We start from the raw sequence: 12,175 nt of genomic DNA, 5'->3' as shown, positions 1-12,175 counted from the left end.
GATTTTTGTGGTTGTTGTAACCGACAACTGCCTCGCTGACACCTTACCTTCTCGTCATCTTCCCAGGGGCTTTGGAGATTAAAACTGGGGCAACATCCCCAGTTAACCCTTTTCTTCCGGCTCTGCAGGATATCCTGAACTCAAAACTAACCCAGCTACAGCTCGTCCCCCACTTACAACAGTTCGTTTTGCGACCGTTTGAAGTTACAACGTCGCTAAAAAAAAACACAAAGCGACTTAGGTCCAGTTTTCACACCGACAACCGTTTCAGCATTCCTGTGATTAAAATTCAAACGTTTGGCAACTGATTCGTATTTACGACAGCCGCCATGTCCCCGAGAGGGGGGGTTTCATGTGATTCCCATTGGATGATTTTCCGACAAGCCAAGCCCATGGGGAAACTGGGCTCACTTAACAACCAGCTTGCTTATTTAACAACGGCCATGATTCACTTAACAGCTGTGCCAAGAAAAATCGTAAAAAAAAATCCTCTCTCTTTCTCCCTCTCTGTCACACACTCTTTCTTTCTGTCTGTCTCGCTCTCTCCTTCTCTCTCTCCTGTCTCTCTCTCTCTCTGTCTGTCTTTCTCTCTCTCCTTCTGTCTCTCTCTCTCTGTCTCTCTCTCCCTTTCTCTCTCTGTCTCCTTATGTCTCTCTATCCATCTGTCTCTCTTTCTCCCCCTTCTGTCTCTCTCTCTCCTTCTGTCTCTGTCTTCTGTCTCTTTCTCTGTCTCTCTCTCTCTCTCTCCACCTCTTTCTGTCTGTCTCTCTCTTTCTCTGTCTCTCTCTCTCTCTCTCCTGTCTCTCTCTGTGTGTCTCTCTCTCCCCTTCTCTCTTTGTCTCCTTATGTCTCTCTCTCTATCTGTCTCTCTGTCTCCTTCTGTCCCTCTCTCTCTGTCTCTCTCTCCCCTTCTCTCTCTGTCTCCTTATGTCTCTCTATCTATCTGTCTCTCTCTCTCCCCCCCTTCTGTCTCTCTCTCCTGTCTCTGTCTTCTGTCTCTTTCTCTGTCACTCTCTCTCCCCCCCTCTTTCTGTCTGTCTCTCTCTGTCTCTCTTTCTCTGTCTTTCTCTCTCTTTCCTTCTGTCTCTCTCTCTCTGTGTCTCTCTCTCCCCTTCTCTCTGTCTCCTTCTGTCTCCCTCTCTCTCTGTCTCTCCTTCTGTCTCTCTCTCTGTGTCACTTTCACTCTCCCTCTGTCTGTCTCTGTCTCCTTCTGCCTCTCTCTCTCTCCCCCCCTCCTTCTCTCTGTGTGTGTGTGTGTGTGTGTGTGTGTGTGTCTTTGTCTGTCTCTGTCTCTCCTTTGCATTTAAAGGTGCCCATCTTGCTTTTCCTCTCGCAAACCAAGGTTTCCCTCAGTGGTCCTGTGGAAAGGCGGTGTGGCGACCCCCTTCCCACCCCGCATGCCAACTAAGGGGGTGGGTGGGTAAAGCAGGGGCATCTTTCTCAAAGGAACTTATTTTGCCAAACCTGGCATATACCCTCCCCCCCTCTGCCTCTGCCCATCCCTCTGCCCCAAGCTTTCTGGGTTGCAAGATTTGCACCCATGGTGTCTGCTTTTTTAAAAATATTTTTTTATTTTTAATTTTCAAAACAAACACGACACAAAGAATCCTCCTTCTTTACATACTGTAGAAAGTGTATCAGTTGGTTACAAAAGACTTTCCTGCATCTCTTCCACAGTCATCAAGCATAATTCATATTAACTCAAGTATTTTAACTCAGATATATTTATACATGTTACCATCATCATACCTCCATTTTCATTTGACTAGAATTGTTTAAACGTCCTTCATCATAAATATATACCAAGATTTAATACATAACCACATACTGGCATTTCATTTACTGTTTTTAAAATCCTCCAATAACACTGAATCCTTATGTCCTATTCTAGCTAAACATCCATATTTAATAACAAAGTTTTCTAATCCTCCTTTCCAAATCACTGTTTACAATTTACATCCATTTCCTTACGTTGTACCCATACATATATATATATACATTGTTATCATTATCCCTCCATTATTTGACTATATTCTGCATCATATCATTCCCCCCCCTAATAATCAAGACTTAACTGAATCTAACTTAATTCTTTTTTTAGTAACCATTATATATAATCCAAAAGGATTTCTAATCTTCCTTTCATGGGTACCACTCAATATTCATATCCAATTATTACTTATCATAACACTACACAATGTATACATTATTATCATTATCAATTATTTATTTGACTATATCAATTGTCACTAAATTTCACTAAGTTTAAATTCTACACTTCCATCTATCAACCTGTATCTTTCCAGTAGCAAAACAGTCTCATGTCTTCTGCCATTTGTGGTGTCAGTCCTCTAATCATCTCCTTCATCAACTTTGTATGGACTCCTCTTAGCAACTCATTGCTTATAAAATCTCTCATGTAATTTCGATGCCCTTCTTCTGTTTCCTTAATCAGCTTATTTTTGATTGTCGGTAGTGTTACCAGTGATGAGTAACATGATTGATAACACCATGCTGTCTGCTTGAAGGAGGGTGCCAGGAACAGGAGCTGCTTGGCAGGGCGGGCGAGGGAGGGAGGGAGGGAGGGGGGGCGTTGCACCAAGGACACAAAAGCCCCCACAGCTGTCTGTTTGCAAACAAGCCTTGTGAGTCAAAGAGAAGCGTTTGAAAGCAATAATTGTCTTTAATTAAAGGCGCTGGATCTCGCTCGCTGGGACCCCAACGCGCCTGTGCCGGCGCCTTCAGACGCCTGGGGAGGGAGGGAGGGAGGGAGGGAGGGAGGGGGAGATTGGCAGAGGGATGAGGGAGGGGTGCACACAGACACATATGCACAGGGAACGGCCTCCTCTCCTCCCCTGGGAGTTGTAAGCAGGGCTGCGTACAAATTCCGTCTCGGTTATGCCTCCTTCCCAAATCTCGGGGCTGAACTTGGACGGTGGCATCCCGCTCGCCTGTTACCTTCTTCTGACTCAGGGAAGCGAGGGGCAGGGTGGTGTAGTGGCCAGAGCCTTGCAAGGAGATAGGGACAATGCTGGTTTAGCTCCATCTACGGACTGAAGTGATTTTGGCCAAGTCTGTCTGTCTGTCCGTCTATTCAGCCACCTACTTACCTACCTACCTACCCAACCATCCATCCATCCATCCATCCATCCATCCATCCATCTATCTATCAACCATCTACTTATTCTACTGTCTACCTGTCTACTTGTCTGTCTACTTGTCTGTCTGTCTGTCTGTCTGTCTGTCTGTCTATCTATCTATCTATCTGTCTATCTATCTATCTATCATCTGCCATCTACCTATCTACCTGTCTACTTGTCTGTCCATCCGTCTATCTATCTATCTATCTATCTATCTATCTATCTATCTATCTATCAACTATCTACCTATCCACTGTCTGTCTGTCTGTCTGTTTGTCTATCTGTCTGTCTATCTATCTATCATCTGCCATCTACCTATCTACCTGTCTACTTTTCTGTCCATCCATCCATCCATCCATCCATCCATCCATCCATCCATCCATCCATCCATCTATCTATCTATCTATCTATCTATCTATCTATCTATCTATCATCTACTATCTACCTATCCACTGTCTGTCTGTCTGTTTGTCTATCTGTCTGTCTATCTATCTATCATCTGCCATCTACCTATCTACCTGTCTACTTGTCTGTCTGTCCATCCATCCATCCATCCATTTATCAACCATCTACCTATCTACTGTCTACCTGTCTACTTGTCTGTCTGTTTGTCTGTCCGTCCGTCCGTCCGTCCGTCCGTCCGTCCGTCCGTCCATCCATCCATCCATCCATCCATCCATCCATCCATCCATCTATCTATCTATCTATCTATCTATCTATCTATCTACTTATCTATTCAGCCATCTATCATGTATCCATCTACCTCTACATCTCTACCTGTCTGTCTGTCTATCATCCATCTACTTATCTATCCATTTGCATGCTAATCTATCTACTTAGTACCTACCATCATCTATCTATCTATCTATCTATCTATCTATCTATCTATCTATCTATCTATCTATCTATCATCTATCTATCTATCTATCTATCTATCTATCTGTTGTCCCGTAACCTCAGGACACTGCAACCATCATTGCCATATAAACCATTAAGCACCAGAATCTTGAAAATCTGAAAGTCCCTCTCCCCTCCCCTTCCCTTTACAGGCCAAGAAACTAGGCAGGGTCCCTCCTGAGATGCTTCCCATGCCCCTTTTTCCATCTCTGGGCTCAGTTGCCTCTTATCTGATTATTGTCTAGTCTGCATCTCTTCCTCCTGTCTCCTCTTTCTCATAGACCATTAAGCACCAAGTCTAAAAGTTCCTCTCTCTCCCCCGTCCTCTTTACTGCCCAAGAAACTAGGGAGGGTCCCTCCTGAGATGCTTCCCACGCCCCTTTTTCCTTCTCTGGGCTCAGCTGCCTCTTATCCGACCGTTCTCTGTTCCGCAGCTCTTCCTCCTCTCCCCCAAGGCCATTCGCACAGGCCATTACATCGCTCCTTCGCAAAATCTGTTCCGCTCGATTCCCGGCCCCCTTCCCCAAGTGGCCTCAACCCTCCTCCCGCGAGCCTTCACTCACCCCTGCAGACGGTGCCGTTCTCCACCGATTCGTAACCGGATTTGCACATGCAGCGTCCGATGGGCACCAGCCACTCGCCGTCCCCGTTGCAGTACAATTTGATCGGCACGTCCACCTCCTCGGCGTTGGGAATGCACGTGCCTCTGGCCGCCACCAGGGAGGTGCTCTCCGCGCCGGACAGCGTCTCTTGGAAGATGGCGCCGTTTTGGATCACCCGTAGGCACTTGCGGTAAAAGACCCGGACGGCAATCAAGGACATGCAACCCCCGTAATCTTGGAAGGCCAAGTAAAATCCATTTTTGGAGACGGGACCGAAACTCCGGACTTCGGTGTTGATCTTCATGACCCGTCCGCCCAGGTCCACCTGGGAGAAACTCTCGTCGGCCGCGATGGTGTCCACTTTGGCCCAAGGAGTCTCCATCCAGCTGGGGAAGCTCTTCGTCGCGGCGTCAAATTCCGACTCATAGTAGTAGAGGTTGAAGGTCTCCTTGCAAGATCCCGGCACGTTGGGAATGCTGCTACAATCGCGGACGGAGAACTTCATCTCCACGTGAATACGGTGGGCTCCTCTCCGGCGGATGTATTTAGTCCGTAGCCAGTTGTTCTGGCTGGATTCGAAGACGTTGCAAACTTGGTACGTCCGGATGGTATTCATGTTCTCATCGTAGCCGCTCACTTCCTCCCACTGCAGAGGGGGGTAGAGAAAGAGAGAGAGGGATAAACACACCCCTGGGGGTCTCCGCCAAGACTACAAAGCACATGTGCCCCTCCCCTGGAACGAGGGCTAAATCTGGGGCTTGGAAAACCGTGTTTCAGCTCACAAAATTGTCGTCTTTTTCGTTTATTCAAGACGACGTCATGTGAAATACGATCCCCGGTTTCTTTTTTTTTCCCCCAACGGAAAATCATCTCTAAGCGAACTGTCATAAGTCGAGGATATGGGTATGGCTAGCCTCGAAAAAAGAAGGACCAGGGGCGACATGAAAGCAGTTTTCCAGTATTGGAGAGGCTGCCCCAAAGAAGAGGGAGTCAAGCTATTCTCCAAAGCACCTGAAGGCAGGACAAGAAACAATGGATGGAAACTCATCAAGGAGAGAAGCAACCTGGAATTTAAGGAGAAACTTCCTAAGAGTGAGGACAATTAACCAGTGGAACAGCTTGCCACCAGAAGTTGTGAATGTTCCATCACTGGAGGTTTTCAAAAAGAGATTGGACACCCTTTTGTCTGGGATGATCTAGGGTTTCCTGCTTGAGCAGGGGGTCAGACTAGAAGACCTCCAAGGTCCCTTCCAGCTCTGTTATTTTGAAAGTCTCTCCTGCTTGAGCGGGGGGTCAGACTAGAAGACCTCCAAGGTCCCTTCCAGCTGTGTTATTCTGAAAGTGTCTCCTGCTTGAGCAGGGGGTCAGACTAGAAGACCTCCAAGGTTCCTTCCAACTCTGTTATTCTGAAGGTGTCTCCTGCTTGAGCAGGGGGTCGGAATAGAAGACCTCCAAGGTCCCTTTCAGCTCTGTTATTCTGAAAGTGTCTCCTGCTTGAGCATGGGGTCAGACTAGAAGACCTCCAAGGTCCCTTCCAACTCTATTATTCTGAAAGTGTCTCCTGTTTGAGCAGGGGGTTGGAATAGAAGACCTTCAAGGTCTCTTCCAGCTCTGTTATTTTGAAAGTCTTTCCTGCTTGAGCAGGGGGTTAGACTAGAAGACCTCCAAGGTCCCTTCCAGCTGTGTTATTCTGAAAGTCTCTCCTGCTTGAGCAGGGGGTCAGACTAGAAGACCTCCAAGGTCCCTTCCAGCTCTGTTATTTCTGTTATTTCATTTGCATTTCAGATCGCCAGCATTTTAAAAACCATTGGAGAGGGGGGGGGGTATATTTTGACATGTTGATTCTCACGCCTCAAAATGGTGCAATCCATCCAGGCCTATTTGATTCCTAGGGATTCAGTTGCTGGGATCCTTTGGATCCCCTCGGGGACAAAGTTAAGAGGTGGAAAAATCATCAAACAGGGATGAATGATCCCTCGGCTTCAAGCAATCCAGCCGCTTTCTGGAGAGAAACACAACTTGTCCTAAATTCACACGGGCCGTGTTTTCGGTGCGAATATCTCCATACTCTCGGGGAATTATATATATATATGGGATTCCTTCCCAACCTGATTTCCCTTGCACCCTTCTCTCACGGAGACCCCCACCTCCTCGAAGCACCGTCTTTTTTGAAATCTGCTGCAAAGTTAATTAATCAACTAATTGCATTCATTAGCGCTGTCAGCCATATCGGAATAATTCCAGGAGTTTATGGCATTCCGGGAGAAAATTGCCAAGAGGGTGTTTTTTTTCCTTCTCCTTTTTCCGTGATGCAATTTAAAAATAAATAAAAAGGGAGCAGTGAAGAACGGTGATTGCTGCCTTTTTCAAGTCCCTCCCCCCCCCACCTCTCCTTGTAGGTTTTCGGGGAGGGGGCTTCGCAATTGGTTTGTGAGGTTGGGGGGGGAGAGTTGTTTAAGGCACACAAAATTACACAGATTTCTATGCGGGCGTGTTTTCTCCTCTTGTCTGCCTGCTGGTGGATGGCGCAGCACAGGTGTGCCAAGAGCTCAGGAAGGGAGGAGGGAGAGAAGGAAGGAGGGAAGAAAGGAGGGAAAGGAAGGAAGGGAGGGAGGGAAAGAGGGAGGGAAGAAAGGAGGAAGGGAGGAAGGAAAAGAGGCAAGGAGAAAGGGAAGAAAGGAGGGAGGAAGGGAGAAGAAGAATGAGGAGGAAAAGGAAGAAAGGAGGAGAAGAGAAGAGGAGGAGAGGATTGGAGGGAAGGGGATAAAAAAAGGAAGGAAGGAAGGAAAAAGAATAGGGAGAGGAGGATTGGAGGGGAGAGGAGGAGGAAGGAAGGAAGGAAGAAAAAAGAAAGAAAGAATAGATGGGGAGGGAGGGAAGGTATTGAACAAGAGGTAGGGAGGGAGGGAAGGAAGGAAGGAAGGAGAAGAATGAGGAGGAAGAAGAAGAGGAAGGGGGGAAAGAGGAGAAGGAGAAGAGAGGAGAGGATTGGATGGGAGGTGAGGAAGAAAAGGAAGGAAGAAGAATAGAGGGAGGGAAAGGATGGGACAAGAGGGAGGGAGGGTGAAAAGAGAAGGGAGGAAGGAGGCAAAGAAGAAGAGAGAGGTAGGGGAGGGAGGAAGACAAGAAGAAAGAAAGAAAGAAAGAAAGAAAGAAAGAAAGAAAGAAAGAAAGAAAATAAATAGATGGGTAGCAAGGGAGGGAGAGAAAGGATTAAACAAGAAGGAGAGAGGGGAAGAATGAGGAGGAAGAGGAAGGAAAGAGAAGGAGAAGAGAAGGGTTGGGAGGATTGGAGGGGAGGAAGAAAAGGAAGGAAGGAAGAAGAATAGAGGGAGGGAAAGGATTGGGCAAGAGGGAGGAAGGGAGAAAAGGGAAGGAAGGATGGAGGCAAAGAAGAAGAGAGAGGGAGGGGAGGAAGGAAGGAAGAGAAAAAAGGAAGGAAGGAAGAAAAAGAAAGAATAGATGGGGAGGGAGGGAAAGGATTGAACAAGAGGGAGGGAAGGAAGGAGGCAAAGAAGGAGAGGGAGGGAGGGAAGTTGGATGAGAAGGAAGGAAGGAAGGAAGGAAGGAAGGAAGGAAGGAAGGAAGGAAGGAAGGAAGGAAGGAAGGAAGGAGAAAAAGAATTTACCACTCAAATGGATTGTTGAACCTCTTTGCAATTTTGCTTTCTCCCAAAACCGAATCTTCATCTCTGGAAAGTTGATCCCCAAACTAAATGGATCCCAAAACATTTCCCTTCCCCCTCCCCCACCCGCCAAGCAGCCTTTGTTTTCTGAAGCCTGGATCCCAAGATGCCCCCAAGCCAAGCCCAAGCAAACCCCCCCCCCCTTAAATTTTGCTGCCCCCCAACCCAAACTCACCCCTAAAACTGGGTGCACCGTCCAGCCAAGCTCAGCTGTCGCTGTGGTGGAATCCATCAACGTCTCTGCAGGCAAAACAACAACAGCGACAACAAACCTGGTTAGTTGCGTGATTGCTCCCCCTTTGCACACTTTCTAAAGGCAAAAGGATGCTTTGCTCAGCGACCGAAATGTTGAAAGTCCTGAATGCAGGGAGTCCTCGGACTTACGACCACAATCCCCCCCGATGCTGCTAAGGGAGACGTGGGTTAAACGGAGCTTTGCCCCGTTTTACGACGTTCCTGGCCACGTTTGTTAGGTGAATCGCCCTGGTTGTGAAACGAGTAACACAGTTGTTATGTGAATCGGGCTTCCCCCGCCGTCAGAAGGTCGCAAAAGGGGGACCCCGGGGGGGACTCTAAGACCGTCATGAATGTGAGTCGGTTGTCAAGCACCCAAAGGTAAATCAATGGATCTTAGGAATGCCACAATGGTCATAAGGGTGAAAAATAATCCTAAATCACTTTATTTTCGGTGCTGTTATAACTTCGGTCACTAAATCATCATCGTCTTCTTTTAACGACCCCCATAATCCCTTGCAGTCGCAGTTGAATGGAGCCGAGTGCTTTACTGGCCTTCTGCCCTTCCTGTTGTCGATGCGGAGTTTTATTCGACGGAATATATTCCCCTTGTGCCCAGAAAGAGAAATATTTGCCTCTACCTAGGATTGAACTCATGGCCTCCGGAGTGTGAGGTGATCACTTCGGTCACTAGATGAACCGTTATAAGTCAAGGACCCCCTGTTTGGGCCAAATCGACTTGTGCGTACTCTCCAGGTTTGCAATGAAGGAGACGCTTTGGAAATCCGCATTTTCTGACCTGCATTTCCTCCGCTCGTTTTGTGGTCATTGTTTTCGAAATAAAATAATCTTAAATAGATTTCGAGCGGATATGTCACCCAACGATGCTATTTTTGCCACTTTCTGCTTGCAAAGGTCTCCTGCCGGAAGCAAATTGGGATTTTGATGTGCAAGATAGAGATCTCTTTAATAAATAAATCCGCCAATCAGAAAACGGCTCATTCCAGGTCAACGCACCGGAGGGCTCGACCTCTTCTGGTGTCTTTCGCACCAGGGGCATCTCTCCGGAGGGAGCCGGTGGTGCGAGGCGGTTCTTCCCTGCCCCGATTTGGGGAAGCAAAACGGGGGCCTGCGCTGGCCGGCCAGTCGTAGCAGCTCGACCTGGCTGCCTCTCGGTTAAATCGAGCAATAGCACTAGAACTCCTGCTTAAGGCAGCGCCTTGCCCGTGTGCAAGTCGGACTGGGACAGAGACAGGTTCCTACCGGTTAGGCCCAGTTCGGCCGAACCAGTGGTGAAATGCCGGCCTGGGTCGCACAACTGGCAACGACCCAGGCTGGCCACGCCCCACGTACCGGTTCGCCAGTCACCACCGCCGCCATCTTTATTTTTAGTTCTGCGCGTAGAACAATTTCCATTGAACTGCGCCTCCATCTCACACACGAACAAGCTGGGAGTAATGCCGGCTGAGACCCACCGCTGGGCTGGAACTATGCAGAGCCGAAACCCGGTTAGTCCTCGACTTACGAGGACTAACCGGGCAGTGGGTATGTCCCAGGGGGCTTGACTGCAATCCTGAAGCAACCCGAAGCCCCTCGTCAGCCCCCTTGGCAAGGACAGGAAAAAGACCACCCATCAGTCAATTGCAAAAGGCTGAATTGTTAGAATTAGAATTGCAGAGTTGGAAGGGACCTTGGAGGTCTTCTAGTCCAACCCCCTGCTCAAGCAGGAGACCTTATACCGTTCCAGACAACTGGCTGTCCTCTCTCTTCTTAAAAACCTCCAGTGATGGAGAAGGAAAGAAGGAAGGAAGGAAGGAAGGAAGGAAGGAAGGAAGGAAGGAAGGAAGGAAGGAAGGAAGAATAACAGGGTTGGAAGGGACCTTGGAGGTCTTCTAGTCCAACCCCCTGCTCAAGCAGGAGACCTTATACCGTTCCAGACAACTGGCTGTCCTCTCTCTTCTTAAAAACCTCCAGTGATGGAGAAGGAAGGAAGGAAGGAAGGAAGGAAGGAAGGAAGGAAGGAAGGAAGGAAGGAAGGAAGAATAACAGAGTTGGGAGGGACCTTGGAGGTCTTCTAGTCCAACCCACTGCTCAAGCAGGAGACTTTATACCGTTCCAGACAACTAGCTGTCCTCTCTCTTCTTAAAAACCTTCAGTGATGGAGAAGGAAGGAAGGAAGGAAGGAAGGAAGGAAGGAAGGAAGGAAGGAAGGAAGGAAGGAAGGAAGGAAGAATAACAGAGTTGGAAGGATCCTTGGAGGTCTTCTAGTCCAACCCCCTGCCTAGGCAGGAAACTCTATACCATTCAGACAAATGGCTATCCAACATCTTCTTAAAAACTTCCAGTGTTGGGGCATTCACAACTTCTGGAGGCAACTTCTGTTCCACTGATTCATTGTTCTAACTGTCAGGAAGTTTCTCCTCAGTTCTAAGTTGCTTCTCTCCTTGATTAGTTTCCACCCATTGCTTCTTGTCCTGCCCTCAGGTGCCTTGGAGAATAGCTTGACTCCCTCTTCTTTAGGGCAACCCTGAGATATTGGAAGACTGCTATCCTGTCTCCCCTGGTCCTTCTTTTCATTCAACTAGACATCCCCAATTCCTGCAACCGTTCTTCGTATGTTTTATCCTTAATCATCCTCTCTCCAGAATCTCGATATCCTTTTTACATCGTGCGACCAAACTAGCATGCCTATTCCAAGTAGAAAGGGGATAGAAATACTAAGCTGTATTATGTTCTGTGTTACAACACTGTAGCATCTTTGGTCTCTTGGAAGATGAATTAAATTATTGCTTTTTTTTAAAAAAAAAAACCAATTACTTAATGGGATTTCCAGCCAGCTGAAATGGAAATGCTGGCAAATATTCCAGGGAGGAAAAGAAATCACCATTGTCTGGGATGACTCTTTCTTTCTTTCTCCAACTTTTGGCAGATAAATAGACTTCTTCTGCTAATGTGTTTTCAAATATTTTGCGTGGAGCCAGGCCTGCCCCAGGCCCCTCTTTCTCTTGGACTCGATGGCTCCAGATTTATCTACTTTTCCCCCCCTAAATTTTTTTTTGGCTGCGGGACAAATCTTCGACCAGCCCTAAAATACAATTTCTCATAATTGCTTGAATTTTCTTCCACCAGAATAGAGAAATCTGCTGAAGATGGACTTCTAAAATCCCTAATACATCACAAGCGACAAATTTGATGCCCTTACACACCGTACAGGGATAGCTCGTTTAACGACCGTTCTGAGTTTACAACAGCCCCCTGAAAAATGTGTTTTAGGATCGCTGTTTTGCTAGTTACGACCCTTGAAACATTGCATGTTCCAAACTCGAATGCTTGCAAAGGGACTAGGGTTTACGACGGGGGGGGGGGGGGCAGGGCAGCGTCCCCGGGGTTATGACACAATCCCCTTTTTGCGACCTTTGGACGAGCAGGGGGAAGAGCGTGTGGCGGGTTTAATCCCTGCGGCGATTCGCTTAGCCAACGTGGCGAGAAACGTCGTAGGTGAGGCAAAATCCACCAAAGAAATGTCTCACTTAGCTTAGTAAATTTTGCACTTCCTTGTGGTTGAGGGTTACAGGAATTTCCCCTGACCCATCGCCAGATTTTTAATCCTTGTTAAT

At 47.5% G+C, this 12,175-nt stretch overlaps 1 protein-coding gene across 2 annotated transcripts in view; it reads right to left on the bottom strand.

Moving 5' to 3' along the window:
* EPHB2 (EPH receptor B2) overlaps positions 1-12,175 on the bottom strand; it is a 58,138-nt gene that overhangs the window by 37,353 nt on the left and 8,610 nt on the right. For both annotated transcript variants that reach the window (XM_081955093.1, XM_081955094.1), the window contains exons 2-3: positions 8,500-8,564; positions 4,601-5,285 (exon numbers count right to left, since the gene is read on the bottom strand). In XM_081955093.1, coding sequence (XP_081811219.1) covers positions 4,601-5,285; positions 8,500-8,556 — 742 coding nt within the window. In that variant the 5' untranslated portion in view covers positions 8,557-8,564. The remainder of the gene's footprint in view (positions 1-4,600; positions 5,286-8,499; positions 8,565-12,175) is intronic.

This window comes from Natrix helvetica (assembly GCF_964273705.1).
Source record: "Natrix helvetica genome assembly, chromosome: 5".
In the NCBI taxonomy this organism is placed as follows: domain Eukaryota; kingdom Metazoa; phylum Chordata; class Lepidosauria; order Squamata; family Natricidae; genus Natrix; species Natrix helvetica.
Note: the sequence above shows the minus strand (reverse complement) of the source record. Positions and strands in the feature narration are given on the sequence as shown.